The sequence below is a fragment of the Argentina silus genome (assembly GCF_951799395.1).
Source record: "Argentina silus genome assembly, chromosome: 20".
NCBI lineage: Eukaryota > Metazoa > Chordata > Actinopteri > Argentiniformes > Argentinidae > Argentina > Argentina silus.
The window spans coordinates 7,281,663-7,306,598 of record NC_139674.1 but is presented as its reverse complement, the minus strand read 5'-3'; the positions used below and the strand labels follow the sequence as shown (position 1 = coordinate 7,306,598).

Sequence of the window (24,936 nt, the reverse complement as noted above, 5' to 3'; positions counted from 1 at the left end):
GTGTGTGGGTGTGTTTGAGGGACAGGGTACATGCCCACTGTGTGAAGGGGATGCGCAGACTAGCCTTGAGGGTAGGTTGTCGTTCCTCTGCCCCCCCCCTCCTTCCCCTGTCAGCTGCCCGGCCGTGCTGGCCTGGGGCCATTATTGTCTGCTGGTGCTGGTTAGTGTGCTCGGCAGAGCGTGGCTGTGGACACAGCAATATCGGCCTCTCCTCATGCCTTTTAGTGGACCTGGGAACTGGCCTCTGTAGTTTGCCGTGCTATTGGTTATCAATGGTAACTTCACATTAACAACGGAGGACTCTGTGCGCTCCTTTTCTTTTTAATGGCAAAATAGTGCTGCACAAGCTGTCACACACACACACACACACACACATCCCTACTTCCTCCTGTTGTAGTGATGTATGGCTTCACCTTCAGAGATAAAGCACAGAGGGAGAGCTGGCAGCTTGGGCACAGTGATTTATGAAGGACAGGGCAGATGCAGTGTGTCCCACTGTGGGCCCTGTGAATAGGAGGGTTACGTTCCATCTGTGGCTCTTCCTGTGTACATATGAACTCATGTCTTTTATTTGTGTGTGTGTTTATATGGCTGGCTGCTGCGATGACTCAGCCTATGAAGATGGTGCGAAGTCACGTCAGCGCTGTGTTTTCTGCTGGGAGGGAGGCTGCTGAGCTTCAGCTGGAATCCCGCTCTCCTTCCATCTCTCCCAGCAGAAACTCAAAGAGACGAGACTTGGCCACGGAAAAACGAGAATGAAAACAAAGCTCTGACGTAGCGCCGTCGTCAAGGAACAGAAGTGAGAGGGAGCGTGTGTGCGTGCCATGTGTGTGTCCGTTTGTGTGTGTGTGGGTTTTCCCTGTTGACTTCAGTGAGGGCCTGTCTTCAAAAGAGTTATTCCCCACACAATGACGTGACTGTGTCCTCACCAAGGAGGTGGGGGCGACTGGGCTTTGCTCTGTGCCCCGCTCTACTCTACTCTGAGGGGAAAACATGAGAAAGAGAGAGAGAGGAAAAGAGAGGGGAACAAGAGTGCTACAGCTGCCCCCTTGTGACTAGTATTTTGCCTCTTTTTTTCTTTTCTTTTTTTTTGCTGCGTCTCTTTCTCTCTCTCTCTCTCTCCCCCTCCTGTACTAACCCTCCCCTCACAGATCAACCCCCCCCCCACTCCCCACCTCTCTCACTCCGTTTCCATAACGGCAGAAGATCTGGTTGAAGGTGGCTTTAAATGGCCTCTCCCAACCTCCTTGTAATTAGGAGCCGTGTCTGCGGCACTACCCTTCCCCTCCATGCTCTGAGGTTTATTTAGGAAGTGCAGAGAGGAGGGAGAGAAATCCGGCTGGGCGGGGTGACTGGGCGCAGAAGAGGGGGAGGGGAGGAGTGGGGGTTGAGGGAGGCGGGGGGAGAGAGAGAGGGAAAGGTTTTCCTTTTTTTTTTCTTTTTTCTTCTCGGTTTTCCTTTTTTTTGGCAGCGTTTCTCCGCTGTGACGGACAGCCCTGCTAAAGGAAGTGGGAGGGGCGGCGGAGGCAGTCACAGTGCTCAGATTGAGTGAGGAATGTTCTACTGTACTTGTTTTTCTTTTTCCACCCACCCCCCTCCACCCCACCACCCCCCTTTGTCAGTCTTGAATGTGTCTGGCTGCGGTGCAGTGCCTGTGCGCACGGCTGTGTGTGCCTCCCAGTTAAAGAATTTGTGTAAGGGTCGGGAAGAGAGAGAGAGCGCGGGGTGTGGGGGGGGGGTTATCTGTCTGTGTGTGCGTGCATTCCTGAGCAGTGACAGCAGGATTCCCTGGCTGTGGCAGAGAAGAACACTGAATACTGGAAACAGGCCGACTGTTTCCGAAGGAAGCGATTTTATTGCACTCAAACATACTGCGCCTTTTGAGATAATAATACAGAAGGGTTTCATGTCCTTTCGGTGTTCTGGCTAACTACCCCGTTGTTCAGGGTAATGTTCCACCAACAATTGGATTCCATTGTTAATGGAGCATACACAGCTTTGCTGTGATATAATCCTGCTGTTTTAAAGGGGGTGTAAAGATGTTTCAGTGGTCTAGTAAAGTAAATGTCTTGATTGCTGCTCAATTGAGGAGATGTGCACAACAGACAAATTGCCTGAGATGACACACACACACACACACACACACACTGGGGTCCTCACACTCTTATTAATTAGCCCTGAAGTTGACAGCTGTCGTCTCTGTGAGCCTCTGGCCGGTGCTGCTGGCTCTCTGCACTCCATAGACTGGTCCAGGCTCCAGGTCTCATTCACAATCCACACACTGGCAATCATTTGTGGATGTGTGTGTCTGTTTGCCCTCTTGCCCATCGTCTCTTGGTGAATTGGTGTGCCTCAGATTTTTCTCTGAATCTGTAGAGTGGGGTATGTCTGTCTGTAGAGTGGGGTATGTCTGTCTGTGCTGACGTCTTCCCAGGGGTTTCCCCGATAGGTAGAGGGGGAGGTAGAGTGTAAAGGTATAACAGCTTGCCATCCGATGAAATATAGCGTTCCTAGAAATACAGACTGTGTGTGTGTGTGTGTGTGTGTGTGTGTGTGTGTGTGTGTGTGTGTGTGAGAGTGAGACTAGAGAGACATGCTCAGGCTAGAGAGGATTGGTACTTCGTAGGCATGTGTAGACCGGCCTGCGTGATTGTGTGTATGGATCGTGTCAGGTGTGAAATGAATGCGACCGTAGCTGTGCGTGACTGATGTGCCCTTCCTCCCTCCCTCCTTGCTGTTGTCTTCCAGTCCCAGGCTCAGAGAAGAGCCTTTGTTTGGCCCTCTGTGCTCGCACACACGGAGGTGTGACCTCAAGCCTATTTTGTCTAGGCATCTGTCCCTCCCACTAATCCCACTTATCAGCAGAGCTCTCTCTCTCTCTCTCTCTCTCTCCCCGTATCAGGGCCACCACACACAGACGCACACACACACACGTATTCTAGACATTTATACATGCTCTAATATACTCAGCACAACCATAGCGTGAGTGTGTTGTGTGGCGTCGTGCCCCCAGTCCTCCCTAATCCTCTGTGGTGGTGTTATTGGTAGGGAGCAGCGGTGGCCACTGGCCAGCCTCCACCGCTGTCAAAGCCACCTCTCATCCCAGCGCCGCCGCCGCCTACGTCTCTCTTCACAGAGACGGGCCGCGTTCGCCGTCTGACACCTTTTCAATGCAGTTCATCTTTCAACCCGCAACGCTGGGCAGACTGTGTGTGTAAGAGAGGGAGAGGGAGAGGGAGAGAGGATGGCTATCTGTGTAACACTCTGACTCTCACATCCAGAAACAGTGAGGGGCCTCTTGTGACGCCTCTAATTACGGCGTAAAAGGATTTTGTGTGTGAGAGAGAGAGCTCCTCTATGAAAAGATGGCCTCACTGTGTTGTTGCGTTTTTTCCTCCATTCATGGCTGCCCCCGGCTTTGCGAGCTCTCGCACCCCCCTGTGGCGGAACAGCGTCACTGCCACATCCTGCATTCCCGGCTGTCAGTGTAGAGGTCGCGTTTGCGCAGTTTACGAAAGCCGGGCTTCACCTTACAATCTCTCCGGTTCCCCATTTGAATCAATCAATGTCTCAGGTAGCCACGGTTGAAGAGGGCTCCCTCAGGGAATCTCCCTATCTCACTACTACATTTGTCTGTGCCTCGAACGACACTTTTACACGTCTGAAAATCGGAATCATGTTGTCTTCCGGAAATACCCCATTTTCAGTTTGAGTGATCTAGTTTCAGGTTTGGTGACTGTCCCTTTAATGAGGTCTGTTTTTTTTCCCCCCCAGTTTGAATGAAGGGCTGACACACAGTTAACTGATCATCTGCTCCTGCTGATTTTGCACCATGCTAACCCCCTTGTCTCCTCTCTCTCTCTCCCCCTCTCTCTCTCCCCCTCTCTCTGTTCCCCTCTCTCTCTCTGTTGGCAGGCCTCGTGGATGCACTTAGATGTCTGCAATGAGTGCTGTGGCTGGCATGCCTCAGTGTTTTGGACTCCCACGCTCTGGACTCAGTAGAACAAGAATTGACCAGCAGAGAACGTCATGAGCATAGTCATCCCAGTAGGGGTGGACACAGCAGACACCTCATACCTGGACATGGCTGCAGGCTCAGAGTAAGTACTAGGCACACCCCTCTCCCCTTACCCTCACCCCCCTCCCCCTCTCTCTCCCTCTTCTCATTTACACTCATTCTCTCCTTCTCCCCCTCTATCTGTTGTCATCCTCTCACTTTGTCTCTCTGTCAGTAGTATTTCATTTTCACTCCCCTGCGGTTCTCATTCGCTGTGATTCGGTCCTGTCATCCTGTGTCTGTCACCCTATTTCCTCTTTACTGGCAAAAGCACCTCACTTTTCTCTCTCACTCCCCCCCCCCCCCCTCTCTCCTTCTCTCTCTCTCTCCCACCCTGTGCATTGATCTCCTCTTCCACTTATAGATGATAACCGTTAATGGGAGGGCAGACAGGGGTCGATGTGTGGGGACAGGGTGAACACTGGTGTCTCCTGTAATGGACAGTGCTGCTCGATCCCTGTTTGCTGCCATTGATCACACACACACACACACACAGAGTACAGCCATCACTCCTAACATAGACATTCTCAATGTTCAGCTGTTAACTACATCTGCCCACACAGTACGACTGGCATCAATCTGAGGAACATCCATATGGGACAACAAGCTTTGTCGAGATGCTTTTCTGTAAACAACAGGAGGATCTGTCATTGGAATAAAAACATGTATTATGCTACCTGTGAGTGTAGCTTTGCATAGTCTATGCATGAAATTGCGTGAAGCAAAACATCAATAAAAAGTCGGTTGAAACGTGTCAGATACAGTGTCACCCGGTCTCTCTGGGTTGAAGGAGAATTTCCCTCGAAATAACGACAAGGTCATTGGCACGGTGTTATAGACAAATAAGAAAGAGGTCCCCTCTGCTCCTCTTTTCTAGAGAATAACAGACACATTTGCCTTTTAGAGGGCTCCTGTCCCTTTAAATGGGCCAGCGTCCTCCCCTGCCTTTGGAGCTGTGGCAACGACAGCTTGTGTTGCCATGGTAGCCTCCACTAATGTCCCTCCCTTCCGCACTGCGCAGGGGCCGTTTCCATGGCCACAGGGCTGAGTGACAGGTGGCCCTCACGCAGTTAAGGCGTCTTAAATGGTCCCTCCACCTCCCTCCAGTGAGCTCTTTTTTAGGTTTGCGTCTCAGCCCAGGGCCCTTCTGCTCACAGGGGCGGGTTAAAGCTCTCTGCTCTCCCTCCCTCCCGCTCTCTTTCTCTCCGCCCTGCGTCTGCTCGCTTGCCCGCTGCAGATTTAGTCAAAAGCATTTAACAAGCTTGAAATGGGTCCTCCACCTGCTGCTGTGCAGGTTTCATCACTCCACAGTACAGAGAGGTAGAGCTGGCTTTATAACACACACACACACACCTACCTACCTTACCACTGTTGGAGTGGTCCAGGTCCACAGATACACTCGCCCTCAGCCCCAGTCAGAGTACCTCCTGTGGACTGAATAGGGTTACGGTTAGCATGAGCGTACTAGCAGAGAGTCCTAACCCTAGGAACTGTGTGTGTGTTTGTGTGTACATACATGCTGCGTGCGGCGGCGGTGTGTGTGTGTGTGGTTCTCGCTACACGGTGACACGGCGTGTGTGCGTGCGCACGGCTATGGTGCGTTGCCATGGCAGTGAGTGGGAGCACTTTTGGAGTGAAGGCGTTGCCTCTGGCTGTGCAGCATTGCTTTCTTCCTCTGTTTCCTCTTTCTCTCTCTCTCTCTCTCTCTCTCCTCCACACTCATCCCTCTGCCACCTCTCAGCTTCTCTGCAGGTGTGTGTGTGTGTGTGTGCGCGCGCAGGCGCAGGCGCGTATGTGTGGGTACTCCGTGCGTGTGAATGATCTCAGTTCCATATTAAGCACTCTCTTGAGCTGTGAGCCTGCGATTAGCACATGCCGAGCTCGCTGTCAGTTTAATTGAAACCTCCGTTCCAGCTCTGTGTTATCTCGTGCTCTGTCCCTCCCTCTGCTTTCTGTCTGTCAGCTCTCACTCTCTCCGGTGTCTCATCTCTTGTCACTTGTACCACGAACAGCCCGTTAGAGCTGCTTCTGATGTCTGTGTGTGAGATTGCGATTGACTCGAGCATCCACATCAACCCTCCCCTCCCCTCTCCTCTCTCCTCCCCTGCCTTGCTACATGAACTCTGGGCTCTGTCCCCTACCGTAGAGAGTAACAGACATGAATGTTGCGGTCCCGTTAGCCCAGCGTGGCCCCTTACCACCCGTCAAATATACTCACTCATCAGTTGTCTGCTCTCCCCGCTCACCAGGAGGACCATGCTGAGAGAGCCTCAACGCAGCTCAGTTGATTCTCACATTTTTCCTCTGTTGCTGTCGAACATAAATGATTAGAAAAGCACGTCTCGGTGCACTGAATGATGCATGCCGCTCACAGCTACAGACTCCCTTATTATGAAGGACGGATTTCACTCTAGGGAATCATTTATCATAAAGACACGTCCTGTGTGTCTGAAGTAGCCTACTTTAGAAAATGCTCTTGTTCTTTGGAATTGGGTTGGGTTCTTCACAGCTCTCTCTCTCTGTGTGTGCGTGTGTGTGTGTGTGTGTGTGTGTGTGTGTGTGCGTTCCTGCGAGTATGTGCAGTGCCCGCACCTTCCTTCAGGCCCGCCCCCCCCAGGCCTTTTGCATGCACTTACATTTTCACTTTGACACACAGGACTTGAGCGCCAATTCATTCAGGAAGTGTTAGACAGTGAGCGGTTGGAGGGCAGGCAGCACGAGGGAGAGGGAGAACACGCTCAGGTACTGTACTGCTTTACCCTGCGAGTGACCAGAGTTAAAGAGAGAGGGTTGGAACTTTAGAGAAGTGTGTATGTATGTATGTGTGTGTGTGTGTGTACTTAACAAGCAGACACACGTGGCACATCCATTAAGAGTTTTGCTACTCCTGCTACTGTGCTACTTTCTTGGCTTGCCACGTATTCCAGCTACTTTGACTTGTCTGAAGTGAATCCCGTTCACTGCGTCTGCTAAGTCGTGTTGGGATGTGTGTATATACGGTCTTTTCCCCCTTTCCTTTGGTTCTGGAGTGATGTTCTCAGCAGTACTGCACACCCTCTCTCAGCCTCGCTTTCCCCACAGTCTTACAGTCTTAGTGGGCTACTTCATGTGCACGCTGTGCTATACTGAGACTCTGTACTTGGGAAGCAGTCCTGTTTGTTTAGTGAGCTATTCTCTTGTCGTCTGCCGTGTTCACAAAACTCGTAAGGCAGAGCTGTTGGCCTCTTGTCAAGGTTTCAGTTAGCTGCTGCCTCCTGAAACCAGTCTGTGATTGCACACAGTCAGCCCCACACAAACCCTGGGGGCTTCTTTGTCTTTGACCTTGAAGCAGTTGTCTGGACTAGATGAGCAGGGAAGGATTGGGGGGGGGGGGGGGGGGGGGTTGTGTGTGTGTGTGTGTGTGGGGTGGGGGGGCGGCAGCGCAGCACAGCACATTAATAACCACTGGTTATTACCTGTATGTATTTTCTCACTCGTCCCTCCTAGTCTGTCTCTCTCTCTCTAAATGCACTTCAGTCCCGTGTCCCCAACATCCCTCTCTCCTCTCTGTCAATCCTTCTGGCTACTTCCCTTTTTCCTTGAACCCCCCCCCCTAGTTACCGCGAAACAATAGTGTGATCGTGCCCCAAATGCGGTCGGTTTGCTTTTAAACGGCCAAAAAAAAGGCCTTTTCTCCACCACTGCACACGCTAAAGCAAAGTGGATTTACCGGTTTAGTATAAATAAGCTCACGGAACTGAATGCCAGTTTGTTATTGTTACTGTGTATGTGTCTACACACATTCCTCCAGTAGTGTTAGTCGAAGCGTGTGTGTGTGTGTGTGTGTGTCTGTGCCCGTCTTCCAGATGCAGGTCTCAGGTCTAAACGGCTGTGGGGGAGATTAGGCCCCCTGCTCTGCTATTTGCCTGGCTATCAGCTCGGCGCCGTTCGAGGAGGTGAGGTGATGTGATGTGAGGGGAGCGGGCCGGGCTGTGTGGAGCCCTCTGACTGCCTCTGGCCTGTCACAGCCCAGCTCTCTCAGCCTCGCGCTGCCACACTCTGTCGCCGTCACCGCCGCCGCCGCCACCGCCACCACCAGTGTCAGCCCCTCAAGCCGCCCTCCTAAATATCCAGCCGTACTAGTGGAAGGGGAGAAGCACGACACATTCTCCCGACACGAGTTCTCATCTGCCGTCCTTTTTGTTTTCTCTCAACCCTGGCTTTGTGTCTTTTATCTTGCTGTTTTTTAGTCCCTCTTTTGACTCTTGTGTGTTTCTCTCTCCCTCCCTCTCTCTCTCTCTCTCTCCCTCTCTCTCTCCCTCTCTCTCTCTCTCTCTCTCTCTCTCTCTCTCTGTCCAGCAGACCAGAATCGGTGGAGGCAAGCCCTGTGGTGGTAGAGAAGTCCAGCTACCCGCATCAGATCTACAGCAGTAGCTCTCACCACGCCCACAGTTACATTGGCCTGCCTTACGCCGTGAGTATACAGCCCTGTAGACACACACTCACAAATCTCTCTCTCGCTCTCACTCACACACACACATCGTCGGCCTGACCTACATACCTGAGCCCTCCCTCTAGGTTAATCATCAGTGAAGCTGGCTAGCTACCTCCGGGCTAATAAAGCGCAACCGGTATGTAGGGAGTAGTTTGCGTGTGTGTGTATAGGGTTTGGAGTCAATGTAGAAAGATAATTGAAATACCACCTCAAGTTGAAGCATTCATGTTCAATGAGGATTTTTCACATTCTTAAATTGGAATGTCATTCAGTTCATGGCCTGAATTTACTGTCAAATGGAACTGACTCTAATAGTGGTCTGTGTGTGTGTGTGTGTGTGTGTACATACTGGTATTTATGACCCTCACCACCTGTCTCTCCCTTCCTCCCCGTTCCCTCTGCTCACAGGACCACAACTATGGGGCGCGCCCCCCGCCCACGCCCCCGGCCTCTCCCCCCCCCTCCATGCTGATTAGGCCGGGCGAGGGGCTGTTTGCGCCGGGGGGCCAGGACGAAGCGTCCAGGGGCACCACGCTCAGCACCTCGGAGGACGGCAGCTACGGGGCCGACATCACCCGCTGCATCTGCGGCTTCACCCACGACGACGGCTACATGATCTGCTGCGACAAGTGCAGGTAGGGGGGAAGGCCTCTCTCACCCGCCCTCGGTGGTACAACAAGACCGCCCGTTGTCGAATACCGACTTTGTCCGTGTAGTTCTCACCTGGAGCAAAACAGTCCCGTGTTCATTTGAGCAGCGATCGACCCTGTTAGAGCTGTAGGTTCCACTGTTGTTGCGGCCTCTGTCTGACCCTCTCCTCCCTCTTCCCTGGCCGTGTGCCTGTGTGCAGCGTGTGGCAGCACATAGACTGCATGGGGATCGACAGGCAGCACATCCCTGAGACCTACCTGTGCGAACGCTGCCAGCCGCGTAGCCTGGACAGGGAGAGGGCCATCGTACTGCAGACCAGGAAGAGAGAGAACATGTCCGGTGAGTGGGGTGAGATACTATTACTACTACTACACACACTGTGTCTGTCACTGCAGTAAAAGGCTCTCGGATAGCAGGAGAAAGGCTGTATCCGTTTAGAGCCTCCTCCCCCTGCAGGTCTGACAGGAGCCTCAGGCCACAGCTCACGGGCTTTATTTAGGCCAGATTCAGGACCACTCTGACCCCTGCTGGTCATGCAGGGAAATGCAACAATTCAAAAACTAAAATGATATTTTACGATTATTTCTGTTTGACGACCGGTAAATGAGAAATCTAAACAAGTAAATAAATAAATACATTTTAAAAAAGAAAAGAAAAACATTAACGAGTACAGTACCTTATTTTACTGAACACTACTTGATCGCCGGAGGTGAAGAATGGTAATTGTTTGGTCGTGTTGATTTTTGTTTTTTAACTCTTTTTTTTTTTTTTTTAATTTGCTTGGTAACCAAGGTGTGTATGCATCTGCAGACGGGGACACCAGCGCCACGGAGAGTGGGGACGAGGTGCCGTTGGAGCTGTACACAGCCTGCCAACACACACCCACCAGCATCACCCTGACGACCGGCCGCCTGGGCCACAAGCAGGCTGAGAAGAAACGCAAGAGGAGCGGAGACAAGGAGCCCGCCGCGGCCTCCGCCCGGGCCAAGAAGGTGTGTGTGTGTGTGTGTGTGTGTGCTTCCTCCCTCCATAAGCCTCATTTTGTAGCCAATCAAAAGTATTGTTGCCAGCTAAATACCACATAAAACACTTCCAGAATTCCTTTGGCAGTCAGTGAGTTTGGCAGTGTGAAGTTGGAACTGGAAACCCTGTTGCCGTAAGCCGTCCGTTCATCTCTCCTACGTTCTCTTGCAGGCATTCCGTGAGGGCTCCAGGAAGTCCTCCAGAGTAAAGGTAGGCACCCTGCGACCACGACCTGCGACCGCTCTTCAACCACAAAACGTCTACCGCATTCTCATCTTGCACGGCCTTCCTCCATGACACAGGTGATTTTTAACCTCCCCCTCTTCCCCTCCCTCCCTCCCTCCCTCCCCAGGGCTCTGCCCCGGACCTGGAGCCGTCGGAGCACCCGTCCCTGTGGGAGAACAAGATGAAGGCGTGGATGGAGGCCTATGAGGAGGCCAGCAGCAACCAGTACAGCGAGGACGTCCAGATCCTGCTCCGGGTCAAAGAGGCCGGCGACGGCAAGACCCTGGCCTACAACACGCACACGGCCAGCTTCAAACCGCCTGTGGAGGTAACACACACACACACACACACACACACACACACACACACACACACTGACTTATAACTCGTCTTCATTGCCTGTTCCGGTATTGGCGACACACGCATGCACACGCAGGGTTTCCTCATGGCCCATTGCCTTCCCTTCTCTGTGTCCAGAGTCAGGTCCATAAGAATAAGAAGATCCTGAAGGTGGTCCGTGACCTGGCTCCAGACTCCCTCATCATCGAGTACCGCGGCAAATTCATGCTGAGGCAACAGTTTGAAGCCAACGGCTACTTCTTCAAGAGGTGAAGACACTATGGATATACGCTCTAGGAAGCCTGAGCTCCCAACAGTCATTTTGTGTGTGCCGAAGCATATTTTCGTGTTAGATACAGGGAAAGGCATGTGTGATTGAGTGGTCTTCCTTGGTAGTGCTAAACCCCTATGCTGTCTGTCAGCTCCTGTTGAGGCCCTGACTGTGGAGCTGTGCTCCCTATGGACACCCTCAGTCTGTCACTCCCCACTGGCTTTCATTCATTCATTCCTTGGTCTTTCTCTCCAGGCCGTACCCCTTTGTGTTGTTCTACTCCAAGTTTGACGGGCTGGAGATGTGTGTGGACGCCCGCAGCTTTGGCAACGAGGCCCGCTTCATCCGACGCTCCTGCACGCCCAACTCGGAGGTCAGCAGCCAATCCCAGACGGCTCCAAGCCCGGACCACACCGCCCCCCCCTCCCCCACAGTCACTTTTACCTCCAACAGTATTCTCAAAGATTTGCTGGGTGACCTTTTCTTCCTCTCTCTCTCTCTCTCTCTCTCTCTCTCTCTCTTTCTCTCTCAGGTGCGTCATGTGATCGAGGATGGAATGCTACACTTGTACATCTACTCGTTGAGGCCCGTTGTCAAGGGCACAGAGATCACCATAGGTTTCGACTACGACTATGGCAGCTGGTAAGCATGGTGGAATCGACAGCAGACACACACACACACACACACACACACACACACACACACACACACACACAAACGAACAAGACAAGAATGGTCACCCATCAACCAGGTTGTCTCCTCTCTCTCTCTCTCTCCCCCCCTCTCTCTCTCTCTCCCCTCCCTCCCTCTCTGTAGTAAATACAAGGTGGACTGTGCCTGTCTGAAGGGGAACATGGAGTGCCCGGTGCTCAAGCACAACCTGGAGCCCACGGAAAACCTGGGCGCCAGCAGCCGCCGCCGGGGCCGCAAGGACAAGGAGCCCGTGAGGGACGACGGGGGGCAGAACCAGAACATGACCCTGGACTGCGACGGCAAGCCCAAGGGCATGGTCGACGGCAAGCAGAGGAAGCTCTCCCCCCTCCGCCTCTCCATCTCCAACAACCAGGTAGGTCCACCACCCCCCCCCCCCCCCACACACACACACACACACACACACACACCGTCTTCATCACAATCCCACCCCACCCCTACCCTCCTCTACCATTCCTTCACCTACAACTCTACCTTCACCTCCCTCCCTCACTCTCAGACCAGCGAAGCAGCCCCATAGGCTGGCTCTCACCTCAAACGCCTCCTTCTAGTATTTTCTATTATTCACCCCATCTCCCCGATTATCCCATTGAGTTCTGTTACCCCCCCACCACCCACCCATGTCCATGCATGTCCCTGTGTCTTCTCTCTCTCCTGTACGCGCTGCATATGGTCACAGTTGTTAGACACACCTGTCCCCATCTATTATAACCCCTCTCCCTGGCCAAACTCTCAACGCAACCCCCCCCCCCCCTCCTCCTCCTCCTCCTCCCATTCCTGCACCAAACCATCCCTCCCTCCCCAGTCCCACCACATCCCCCCCCCACCCCCAGCTCATCCGATAACAGCTCAGACTTGTCTCGAGGCGGTGAGCCGCTCCGCCCTGGCAGTTGATAACAGGAACGTCATGCTCTGCGTTTCTCTCTGCCACGCTACCACCCCAACCCAGGAAGACCCCCTCTGTGTGCTGCGGTGTGAGGGGCTCTGTCCCGCCTGGTGTCAGATGGGCAGGGGACGCTGCTACCAGCTTCAGTCGGAGCAAACAAGGAGTGACTTACAGCAGAGTGTAGTTGTTTTTAGAGAGTGTGTGAGTGTGTGAGAGAGTGAGAGTGAGAATCTGATGGACGCTCCACTGGACGCTCCACTGGACGCTCCACTACACTGGTTCATTATGGAGACTGGTTAGAGACTGGTTAGAGTGGTGTCTGGGTTGCATGAGGAACAGTGAGAATAGAGCTCAGTCATCGTCATCGTCATCGTCGTCATCATCACACAGACAGACGTCTGTGGTTGTGTGCCAGCAGAGTCGTTGCCCCCACCCCACAGGATACGTTGTCATTTTGCTTAGTGAACCCGTGAGCGCCGACACACACACCGCCAGGACCATCTCTCTCTCCTTCTTTGAAAAGGGTCCGATTGTTGCACTGACTAGACAAGAGAGTGCACAGATGCTAACCACATCCCCTAGCCAGTCCAGCTCAGTCACTGCTCCCCCCCCCCGGTCCCCCCTGTCCTCTATCCCTCCCTACTCCCCACCCCCCCACCCTCTCCCCCCCCCTCCCTCCCCACCTCCCTCTGGTCTGTAGCCAGACTAACAGCAGTGCCGTGATAAAGCGCCACCCCCCCCCCTCTGCCCCTCTTACAGGATCCTGAGTTAATTGAGGATCTAGAAGACAAAACCTCCGTTAGCAATGAAGTAGAGATGGAGTCAGAGGAGCAGGTTGCAGAGAGGAGGAGGAAGATGGTAAGTGTGCCGGGCTGTAGCGCCCCCCCCCCACCTGTGCAGCCGCCCATCGGAAAACAAAAGCTTTTCCCTGCTGGTGTGGGTGTGGGCCCCTGTTTGTGTGGTGGTGGTGGTGGTGCTGATTGGGGGGCAGGCGGGGGGGGGTGGGGGCGGGCGGACCCCTGTGTCCCCCTCCCTCTCCCTCTCCCTTTCCAATCACAAATCCTCCCTCCATCCGTCCATCCCTGCTAACGCTGCTGCTGCCTTCGTCTCTGCTCCTGTTGCTGTGTAGCCTAGCCCTTGGGTGCCCTGGCTCCCTGCTCTCTCTCTCTCTCTCTCCCCCCCTCTCTCTTATACACTCTCTCTCTCCCTCCCTCTCTCCTGGAGGCTACTCATTCCTCTGGTAGGGCCCCTCAGTGTTCATGCTCCGCTTGTGTCTCATTATGGGTAAATTTCCTCTCATTCGTTAAGATTTTCATTTTTCCTAACTACCACATGACACATTGCACCAGAGCCACAGGCACCCCCCCCCCCCTCTCTCTCTCGTTAGCGGAACAAACAAAGAGGATCATGGGCCTTCCACGTACTGGAACTGTCCCCGTGTGTCTGTATGAGTATGACCCTCACGTAGCAGTTTGGTCACGAATTAGAAATGGTCAATTACTGTTTCAACCCACTCCCTGCCAAAGAGCCCAGTGTCCCGGAGAGATGGGGTCACACACACACACACACACACACACACTGACACACGCTGGCATGCTCCCCTCTCGCTCACAAACACACACACACACTCTGGAAATTACCCTGCCGTCAGCTCCCTTTGACGCGACGAGGCCAAGGTGTAAAGTGCTGACTCATCTCTGGCCAGTGGACCGGCTCTGGCTGCTAACGGGCCAGAGAGAGAGAACGGTGGCAGGGCAGGGGGGGTCGGCGGTGGCGGCGCGCGGGGGGGGGGGGGGGGGGCTCTCTGTTACCAGGGCCATATTGACTCTGGGAGATCCAATAGCTTGCCTCCCAGGGAATCTGACCCAGGAGGAACCCTCGCCCAAATGTGGAAGCAAGCCCTCTCTATTCCCTGTGATTCTCCCCTCCTGACAGTCATGTCCCTGGTGTATGTATGGTGTTGTTTCTGAATCCTAACCATGCATCCACAACACCCAGATGGGCTCTTAACGTGTGTGTGTGTGTGTGTGTGTGTGTGTGTGTGTACGTACGTGTGTGTGTGTCTGTGTGTGTGCTATGTTACCCACTAGAACTAAAGCTCCCGTTTGGTGCGAGGGATACTGACACAGCATGACACGAATACGTTACTACATACCTGAATTGTCTGTTCATGTCCATCAAGGTTGCACTCAGGTTTGGTGTAGGTTTAAACCAGGTTGCCGACGGTTTGTTGCTTGTTTTACTTTTTTTTTTTTTTTAAAACCCTTGGTGAAAGTTGGTGATTGGGGGAGGTTCCAAATTGTCTTGATTTTGGGTTTTCTTGTGCAATGTATTGTGGATGCAGGGTATGTGGTTTGTCTTGATGAAGGCGATGTTTCTAATGTTGACAGACATGACAGGGTTCCAGTGAATGACTGACTGACGTGTTGAAATAGCTGTGAAGTGAAAGAGCCCAGAATGACAGAAGTAGAGAGAAGCCCTCGCCAAACAACAGCTTGTACGATCCGGCCCACGCCTCCGTAGAGCACAACTTTAGCCTGTACACCGAGGCAGCTTTAAATGCTCTTCTTTTATTCAGAACGTAAGAGAGCGGGGGGGGGGGTCTACTGCCAGAAGTAGTACGCCGCTGCCCTGGACCCCCCACGTGAGTCCTTCTTCACTCCAGTCAGACCCTTTAGGGTCCAGGTCTTCTCTCCAGTGTCTATGGCTGTCCCCAAGCAGGGTCACCTCCTCAACCAGTCCCTCATCACGCCACGTGATGCACAGGCCCGTTCTGAAGTCCCCCCAGAAGGAGGCCTCCCCCCCCCCCACTGGTGTGTGTATGTGTGTGTATGCTGGGGGGGACCTCCTGTCTTCTAAACCGGCTGTCTCTCTTGAAACCATTCAGGCCAGCCCAGCGGAGGAGTCCCATCTGCCCGGCGGGGGGGCCTCCAGCTGGATGGGACTCAGAAACAAGGAGGTAAACTTGACCCACTGCCCACGCCCCCCACACCTACTGTACCCCACCCCACCCCACCCCCCCCCCCCTCTCAATGACCCCTGCCTGCCTGGCCACCACCTCATAGGGGCCCCCACTGACTTAGAAATATACTAACAGCTCCCCTTATAGCCCCCCTCTGTCGACACCGACCTATGCCGTGGCAGACCCAAGCGCAGAGGGGGGGGGGGGGGGGTGTCCAGAGTCTAGACGTGGTGCCCTGTTTGGTGGTGGCAGCAGTGGTGGCCCTATAGAAGGGTTTGAACACGTTAAAACAAAATGTCCTCGGCTCTCACACACATACACACACATCCCCTAAAGGTTTGTAAAGGGTTTTAATATTTCCATTTTTAGCACTGTTAAAACATGTCTCTCACAACAGGGTTTTATTTATTTTTTCCCTCCATTGGCTTTTTTTAATTGATATTTTTTCCACCGGAAGGGAAGTCCTTTCCTCTGTCTCTGCGCCGCTGTTTTCTCTGCCAGCTAGTACTGCCTCTTGCCTGTGCTGTGTGTGTGTGTGTGTGTATACACTGTGCAGCTAGCTGTGTCCCTGCCTCTGGGCCCAGCGGGGTAGGAGCTCTACATGGCCCACCTAACATTCCCACTCTGTCTGTCTCCTTCCCCTCCCCTGCCCTCCCCTCCCTTCCCCCTCCCCACCACCCTTCTCTGCAGACACGTGAGGAGAGGAAGATGGAGGCCATCCTCCAAGCCTTTGCCCGCATGGAGAAGAGGGAGAAGCGCAGGGAGCAGGCCCTGGAGAGGATAGGCACCAAGCCGGGGGAGGTGGGGGGGCGCAGCGACATTAAAGAAGAGCCCCCTGCCACCCCCGAGGCAGAGTTTCCTGCCCCCATGCAGGTAAGAGCAACCTCCCACCCACAGATACACAAACGCACTACTCGTGGTTGCCTTAAATATGTACTTTAAATGCCCACATACGCATGCATGCAGTCCTGCTCACTCTTTAACATGCCATGTCGTTGTTGTCATGAACCTTTTTTAACCCCCTTTTCTTCTGTCTGAACCCAGTATTCTCCCTGTCAGCCGCTGCTGGAGGCGGTGAAGGAGGAGCCTGGGCTGAAGCCCGCCAAGCTCCGAGGCTCCAAGCAGAGGAAGAGCTTCTCCCGGAGCCGCACCCACATCGGGCAGCAGCGGCGGCGGGCGCGCACCGTCAGCACCTGCTCCGACCTGCCGCCCGGCTCCCCCGGCGAGTGCCTGGAGCCCCTCGCCAACGAGGGGCCTCCCGACGGAGAGACCCCCTGCGCCCCCGAGCCCGAGGCAGACTCCTCCCACGCCCCTGATGCCAGCCCCCCATACAGCGGCTCCCCCGCCCCGGACCGGAACCGCCCCAGTCAGAAGTTCAAGACTAAAAAGGTACGCCGACACCTCAACACCGGCTGGCTGTTCTGCTCTTCAGACTACCGGGAAATGGTTCATGAAATACCTTGGTGACATTACAAATGCTGTGTTTATCACTTCAGCTAGATGTCTATAATCGAAACACTCTCCCTCTTCCTTTCTCTCTCTCTCCCTCTGTCTCCATGTCTCCCCCTCCCTCTCTCTCTCTCTGTGTAGCACTTAGTGAGTGAGTGGGTAGGGGACAAGCAGGAGCGGGCGGCGCTGACCCCGGAGCCGATCCCGGAGAGGCCCCTACGCATCAGCAGCGACCCGGAGGTGCTGGCCACCCAGCTCAACGCCCTGCCGGGCATGGCCTGCAGCCCACACGTCTACAGCACGCCCAAACACTACGTCCGCTTCTCCTCGCCCTTCCTGGCCAACCGCAGCCCCACCACCCCGGGGGTCCCCGGTGCCACCGGCCGCCGACGCTCCCGCGAGCTGCCCGAGACGCCGCCCACCACGGGCTCCTGCAAGAAGGTATGTAGGCCTGCAGCGCGGAGGGAGGGAGAGACGATTGCCGCTTTGATTGCAGGTCAGACGGTATGATTTAGCTGCACTGAAGTGTGTCTCTGGCTGACCAGGCTAACCCCTCCTGTCCCGTCCCGTCCCGTCCTGTCCCCACAGCGCTGGTTGAAGCAGGCTCTGGAGGAAGAGGGCTCCACCAGCCCAGCCAGCCGCCCCACCCTCCTCATGCCTACCGAGGGGCCTCTCAGCCCCTCTATCAACGGAGACTCTGACAGCCCCCTCCCCTTCAATGGCAGCTGCTCTTTACCAGGTGAGAGCATAGGTAAGATTTGCGCGCGTGTGTGTGTGTGTGTGTGTGCAAATAATGTATGCAGCGATGTCTGTCTGTGTTTGACCCTTGTGCATGTGAGTAACCGTTGCGTCCCGGCCTCCCACAGAGTTGCCCACCCCTCTGAAGAAGCGGCGCCTGTGTCCTCTGGACGCCTGCATGTCAGAGAGCTCCACCCCTTACGGCTCTCCCTGTGCCACGCCCACCAGGGCTGACCAACCGGAGACGCCGGGAACGCCCCTCCTGTTGGCCACCCCGCCGCGCCTCCGCTCGGAGGAGCCGACCGCTGAGCCCCAACCCAGCACCCCAACACACACACCCAGCGTCCCGCAGGAGGTAAGGACCGCCGGCTCTCCTGTCGCATTGTATATTGTCACACACACACACACACACACACACACTCTATCTATCTATCTATCGATCTATCTATCTGTCTATATAGGCACACACACACGGAGAAGAGTTAATGTGTGTGTGTGTGTGTGTGTCTCCACAGAGCGATTCTTCAATTGACAGCTCCCCAGAGAGCAGTCGCAGGCCCAGTACCCAAGAGGTGAGTGGAGGAGATGGGCAGGCCTGGTTAACACATGTTCATGTAAAAACGCACAGCCTTATCTAATGGTCTCCTCTCCTTTCACCATCACCAGGCTGAGCGGCCCCCTTCGCTGCTCTCCTCCCCCTGTGTCAGGGCTCCCAGTTTAGACCTGCCACCCCAGGAGGCGAAGATCGTGTGCCCCCTGAGCCCCCAACCCCCCACTGCCGAGTCCCAGGACTGTGGGGGAGAGGAAGGGGCAGATGTGGCGGGGGCCGAGGGCAGCAGCGAGGCCTCCTCCTCCACAGACCCAGCCTCCACCTCCTCCTACACCCCCTGGATGAAGAGCCCCGAGACAGTGGGTCCAGGGGGCCTGTCCTTCTCCCCCATCAACTCCAACCTGAGGGACCTCACCCCCTCACACACCCTAGAGCCCATGCAGGCTGCCCACCTAGAGCCCATCCTGGCCTTCAGGCCCGAGGCCGTGGCCGGGGCAGTGGTGGTGGCGGCCCCCTTCAGCGAGGGGGCGCAGCTCTTCTACCCCTGCACCGAGGAAGGGGGCGCCCTGGGCTTCTCTCGCTCGCTGAGCGGAGACAGCACCGGAGAGGGAGGGGGGTCGTCACAGAACCCCCCACAGAAGAAAAAGGTAAGCTTTTTGCAACTCGAGACCAGTTCTGTGTTCAGTGTTGACTCATACAAACAGTATTGTGGGAAGTCTGCCCCCTACTGGTGAAGTAGTAGTAATGTCTGTTGTCTAAAGTGTTAGTATGATGTCATGCATTTTCCCAGGTGTCTCTTCTGGAGTACAGGAAGCGTCAGCGCGAGGCCAGACGCAGCGGCTCCAAGGTGGAATGCGACTCTCCCATCTCCGCGCTGCCGCCTTTGACCGTGGAGGTGTTCCCTGTCGCCATGGAGACCACCCCTGAGCCACCGCCCCCAGCTCCAGTGGTCCCGGTTGTTGTCTGCGCCCCGGGCCCCGCCCCCAAGACCCCCCAGCCTAGCGAGGACCCCGAGACCCCCGGCCAGGGGGAGAATGAGGGCGAGGGAAACTGGTATGAACTCTGCCTTTCTGTCCTGCTTGTTTAACTCACAAACTGCCATTTACCTAGCAACAATACTTTGATTGGCTACAAAATGAAGCATCATAATTGATGCATTATTGGTGAATAAAGTCGGCCTTGGCACTCCAGAATGTTGACAATTTGGGCGACTTTATTCACCCTCAGCACTAAATGAGTTAATCACCCAATCAACTGATGGCTTAAAGTCACAGTGTCGTGATTTGGTTGACAGAGATGGTCAAGATGGTGGCATGTCTCAAGGTTCTCTGGTTCCGTTTCAGGACTTCGTCCACCTCTGTGGAGCAGGCCAGGGAGCGCGGCTACCACAGAGCTCTTCTCATGAGCGACCACCGCAAGGACAAAGACACAGGTGGGACCAGCGATCTGACTGACCCAAACACACTCCACTCAAACGTAGGGATGGCTTTGATTATTCGATTAACCGATTAGTCAATCGCTGGCATCCGAATCGATTTAAAAAAAAATAACTAATCGATGAATCGAACAAGCTTCGAGCTTTTCGAGCTTTTCCCCCTCACTTTCTGTGGCACAACTAAAGCAAGTCACTTGTCTGTGAGATTGTGGGCGGGATTTGTTAGCATTTTTTAAAAACGTTCCAGATTGACATTATGTTGCAGCCCTGTGGGCAACCATCAATCAATCAATCGTTTTCCAAAAACTTGACTCTTCCGCTCAATAATGAAGTCATGTGTTCTGTGTGTGCGTTGTTGTTACAGATGGAGAGGCAGAGGGCAGTGACACCCCTGCAGTGAGAGATTGCTCATCTCCTAGTCCTCAGAAGACCCCAACACACGCGGTATGACACACACACACACACACACACACACACACTCTGCCCTCTCACAGTAGGGAGCGCGCTTCACTGTGGCAGCACTCATTCCCAGTCTACTTATGATGAGTCGAGATGTGTATGGTGACTCAAGTAGTAAACGATACGGCCAGGACTCTCAAAATAGTACAAATAAATGATATGCATAATTGGCTTAGTCACCGTGGCTGATGAAGAAGGCTTGATGTTGAAAATAAACAAACAGTTTATTTTTACGGTTTGAGCGCGCTGGCAGTTTTATTTACTTATTGGATCAACCCTGGGCTATACAGCATCCAAAGACACTTTCATCATAACTGAATGGTATTTAGAGTTGGCCACGGCATTTTCCGTATTTTTGAGGTGTTCTGACTCACCCGCGTCTTCCTTCTCTCCCCTCCAGCCGTGTTCTCCTGGCCCCAGCGGCCCCAGCGCCGCCCCCCAGCCTGCCAGTCGCCCGGTGAAGGAGGAGGAGGGTGACGCCCAGCAGCCCAGCAAGCCTGCAGGCCCCAAGACAGCCTCTCTGACCCACTACCCCGGCCCCTCGCTCCTCCACTCCCCCAAGCCCCAGACCCAGGGCTCCCCTTACCGCAGCCAGAGGGCCTTTCTCTCTGCCCAGCCTCAGACCCAACCCCAGCCCCAGGCTCAGCCGGGCCCAGCCCCCTTCTCCCAGTACAGTCCGCAGAGCGCTCCACCGCCGCCTCCTCCTCCTCCCCCCGCACCCCAAACCACTACAGCCTACTTCCCTGGCCAGGCTCCCCCAACTACGGGGCCCTTTCCTGGGTTCAAGCCTGCCGTGACATCCCCCTTCCCCCCTGGATCCCAGCCCCTCCTGCAGACTCTACCCCACACCCTGCACTACCAGAGCTCTGCTGCCCCTCCTCCTCCTCCACCTCCGCCCCCTCACCCCCAACCCGGCCCCACCCTGCTGCATGTCAACCTGCAGCCTACTCCAATCCAACAACACCAGCTCCTCCTGACCGTCGCCCCCCAGACTGCCCACGTCCTCCCACCTCCGCCCCCTCCTCCACAGGGCCAAACCCTGCAGCAGCCTAGTGGCAGCACCCTCCTGTCACTCACACAGGGCCCGCCTCCCCCTCCTCCCCCACCTCCGCCTCCTGCTCCCTCCACCAGCACCCCCATGCAGGCTGCCCACCACTTTCAGAACATAGGGGCTTTTCAGACTCCCCTGCTGCACCCGGGTGCCCCCGCCAACCCCTCTGTGCCCCCCTCTACCTACCCCCCACCTCACCAGCAGACAGGACTGCCTCCCCCACCCCCTCCTCCTCCACAGCAGACACAGCCGGCGCAGGCCCAGGCCTCGGCCACCCAGATGCCTAGTGGGACTCGCGGGGCCCCTGCCTCCTCTGCCCCCTTCCACAGCACTGGGTACCTGGGCACGGGGTGGCATTGACCACCCCTCAGCAGGCCCCCCCCCCCCCGCCCGCCCCTATGAACTCACTCTGAGAGGGGCACCAACAACAACGAGGACACACGTGTAACATAGGCTGTAAATATTTTCTATGTACCTGAACACATGGCCAATGGAAAAACAGGAGAACGTGGGATAAAAGGGTACTTTTTAAGAGGACAAACTGAAAAAAAAAAAAAGGAAAAAAAAAAAAAGGACAGAGAAACACTCTTATTAAAAAAAGAAATAAACTTTGTGTAAAATGAAGATGGACGATCCCCCCAGGTGCTCATCGCCCTCTCTCTTTCTTTGACGTCCCTCACACGGAGGCGTCTCTCCTCCCTTTGTTTTTGCTTTTGATTTCCCTCCTCCGGCAGAGAGTGCTCTCTGTCTGTCTGTCTTGTTTGGACTCCTATTGTAAGGCCCCCCCACACTTTCTGTATCAATGGACATTCCAGCCTCCACCCCCCAACCCCCCCTTGTCAGTTAGTCCTTTCACCTCCTCTCTCTTGTCCATTTGTCTGCTCTTCACCATTTTTATTTGTTTTATCTAGTGGCTCATTATAGTGAAAAGAAAGCTTTTGTATAGAGAAAAAATACAGAATTATTATTTTTTTTATTCCTCTGTGTAACAAATATCTGAGCACCGCTGCAGAGATTCAGAAAAGACCTTTCTGGGAGCCTTCATCAGTGCCCCCAGGAGTCCGCACTCATACGTGTGTTTGTGTGTGTGTGTGCGCGCGTGTGCGTCTGTGTGCGCACGCGCGTGCACAAATATGAGGTGTTGTATGTCAGTGTGTGTTATGAAGTGTTTGTCCCATGAGTGAGTTGGAGAAGGAAGGTGAGAGAAAGGAGAGTGATTGTGCGTGAGTGCTGTGGTCTTCTGAGGTCGTCTGAGTGAGGTCTCACCTGTAGGTAGAACGCTAGCGGTTTATTTTTGAATATCAATGGTTATTTGTAGAAAGTGTAATTTAATGTATAGGTGGTTACTCCAGCTTTCTCCAGAAACAGGTTGTAAATATGTGCTTCTTTTCTTTTCTATGCTTGTACAATTCGCTCCCATCCCATTTTGGAATATGGTTGTATATACGAGCGCTCCCTTGGCAAAGCTGAATGTTTCTGTGACAGTAGCACTATTTTTTATTTTTTTTTCCTCTCTGGACTATTCAACTTTGTCTTTTTTTATTATTTGTGTGTGAGTGTATGTTTGTGTGGAGGAGAGAGACTCACAGACACTGCACTGGTTGGCTATTTTCATGGTTCATTATAATAAATCACTGTAATGACAGTTTTATACCACTTGTTGTGTTGTGTGTCTCTGTCTGGGAGAAGGCCGTGACGCTGCCGTCTCTGTCGGAGGCGTTGAACGATCACTCTCACCTTTAAAGGCCACCAAGAAGCTGCTCCCTCCAGATCGAACCCCCTGTGAAAACCTTTGCTGAGAGGCACTCTGTCAACTTGAACCGTCCTCATGTTTCTGCATGTTTGATGAGAATCTTCAAACAGTGTCAGTTACCTTCCAGGTGTGAGGAGCTCCAAAGACCAAGATGCTTGGAGAGCGTGATTTGCTGCATGTAAGAAGTGCCTTTCATCCTAATAGGGATGCCTAGTACAGGCTAGCTCAATACCCAGGTGAACAGATGGTTTCTTACACCCCGTCTTTGATCTTAGACGCTGTGTGCATATCAAAGCAGACACTCATGTTGAACCACATCAATGATTTAGAAGGACTCTTCATGGTTATCAGTGTACTCTTGTTATTGTGCGTCACTTAATGGGACAAATAAGGCTTCCAACACTAATTGATTTTTGGAGTATCCTTCCCCCTCTTAGGTTTGTCCTCTGTCCTCCCTTCTTTTTCAGGTTGGTGAAAATGCTGTTATACAACAAACACCTGGATGACACAGCTTTGAAGACAAATACCTACATACACTAACCAAACACTTTATTAGGAACACTATACTAATACTGGGCTTCCCTTCAAAACAGCCTCGAAGATGTTGGAAGCATTTCTTTGAGATTCTGGTCCATGATGACATGATTGCATGAGCAATTCCTGCAGATTTTTCCGGTGTACTTTCAAGCTGTGAATCTCCTGTTCTACCACATCCCAAAGGTGTTATATTGGATTCAGATCCGGTGACTGGGAAGGCCACTGAAGAACACTGGACTGATTGTCATGTTCATGAAACCATTTTGAGGCGACTTTTGCTTTGTGACACAGTGCAGTAGCCATTAGAAGATGGGTGAATTGTGGCCATGAAGGGATGCACATGGTCAGCAACAACACTCAAATAGGCTGTGGCATTCAAGCGATGATTGATTGGTATTAACGGGCCCAACGTGTGCCAAGAAAACATTCCCCACACCATTACACCACCTCCACCGTGGGAAGGTGTACAGGTGTTCCTAATGAAGTGTTTGGTGAGTGTATGTGTATATGTTGACAAAGCACAAGGGAAGTGTCTGGACTTGCTCTCACACGTCAGCCCATTTACTAGGATGTGCTTGTCGCATAAAGCTGTGTTCCAGCTGTACAGGCTACGCCTACTGCTGGTCCTTTCACAGATGTGTCCTTTTATACAGCCATTACATCTACATGTGGAGACCTGGAGGACATGGTCTCCTTTTATTCATTGACAATAGCTGGTTAACAGACAGTCAGGCACGAGAACTGCCTAAACCCACACTGAGCAGCATGTACAGCATGTTATGACAAGGGAAACACACCCTTCTCCCAACAGTACAATTGCTTTTACACAATAATTTAAAATACCCTTTACATTCTAGAAATACCAGTGGCTGATACATTAGTGGTAGATACATTATGGCACACACTAAAGTAGACCAATATATTTAAAATACTGCAATTGTAAATATCAAAGTGGAGACAAAATACGGAAACATATTCAACATGAATACACAGAATATATATATATTTGATACATTTTATATATTCTCCTACTTAATACATTGTACTTCTGCATGGTATTTTTTTTCAAGTGTTGCTGAGTTCACATCAGCAAAAGCTAATCTCTACAAGCTGGTATCTGATTCTATCACATAAATCATCGATTACAGCTACATTAGACTTTTTCTTTTCACTTCAATTTAGTCCCATTTGTAGTAGTGACGTGCCGTTCTCCATCGCACTGCTGCTTTCTTGCAGTTCTAAAATAGTATGGTGGCTCAGAAGGCCAAACAGTGTTTTCAGAGTCTTAATTTCCCCATCACGCCTGTGCTGAGATCAGTCAGGATGATTGGCCCAGTCAAGGCCATTGAGATGTCTTCAAGTGAA

At 53.3% G+C, this 24,936-nt stretch overlaps 1 protein-coding gene across 16 annotated transcripts in view; it reads left to right on the top strand.

The window, feature by feature from the left end:
* Positions 1-22,937, top strand: part of kmt2e (lysine (K)-specific methyltransferase 2E) — a 29,345-nt gene extending 6,408 nt beyond the window's left edge. Inside the window, exons 2-25 of one of the 16 annotated variants that reach the window (XM_083691777.1) lie at positions 3,916-4,100; positions 8,399-8,510; positions 8,940-9,166; positions 9,382-9,521; positions 9,993-10,174; positions 10,377-10,415; positions 10,558-10,758; positions 10,908-11,038; positions 11,296-11,413; positions 11,573-11,682; positions 11,857-12,106; positions 13,397-13,495; positions 15,525-15,596; positions 16,290-16,472; positions 16,644-16,988; positions 17,190-17,489; positions 17,637-17,787; positions 17,915-18,141; positions 18,302-18,358; positions 18,453-18,983; positions 19,127-19,389; positions 19,680-19,768; positions 20,136-20,215; positions 20,631-22,937. In XM_083691777.1, the coding sequence (XP_083547903.1) occupies positions 4,030-4,100; positions 8,399-8,510; positions 8,940-9,166; positions 9,382-9,521; positions 9,993-10,174; positions 10,377-10,415; positions 10,558-10,758; positions 10,908-11,038; positions 11,296-11,413; positions 11,573-11,682; positions 11,857-12,106; positions 13,397-13,495; positions 15,525-15,596; positions 16,290-16,472; positions 16,644-16,988; positions 17,190-17,489; positions 17,637-17,787; positions 17,915-18,141; positions 18,302-18,358; positions 18,453-18,983; positions 19,127-19,389; positions 19,680-19,768; positions 20,136-20,215; positions 20,631-21,641 (4,989 nt within the window). In that variant the 5' untranslated portion in view covers positions 3,916-4,029 and the 3' untranslated portion in view covers positions 21,642-22,937. Of the gene's footprint in view, positions 1-3,915; positions 4,101-8,395; positions 8,511-8,939; positions 9,167-9,381; positions 9,531-9,974; positions 10,175-10,376; positions 10,416-10,557; positions 10,759-10,907; positions 11,039-11,295; positions 11,414-11,572; positions 11,683-11,856; positions 12,107-13,396; positions 13,496-15,524; positions 15,597-16,289; positions 16,473-16,643; positions 16,989-17,189; positions 17,490-17,636; positions 17,800-17,914; positions 18,142-18,301; positions 18,359-18,452; positions 18,984-19,126; positions 19,390-19,679; positions 19,813-20,135; positions 20,216-20,630 lie in introns of all 16 variants that reach the window. The other 15 variants (XM_083691785.1, XM_083691780.1, XM_083691776.1 and 12 more) reach the window with 15 other exon arrangements.
* Positions 22,938-24,936: the final 1,999 nt, after the last annotated feature.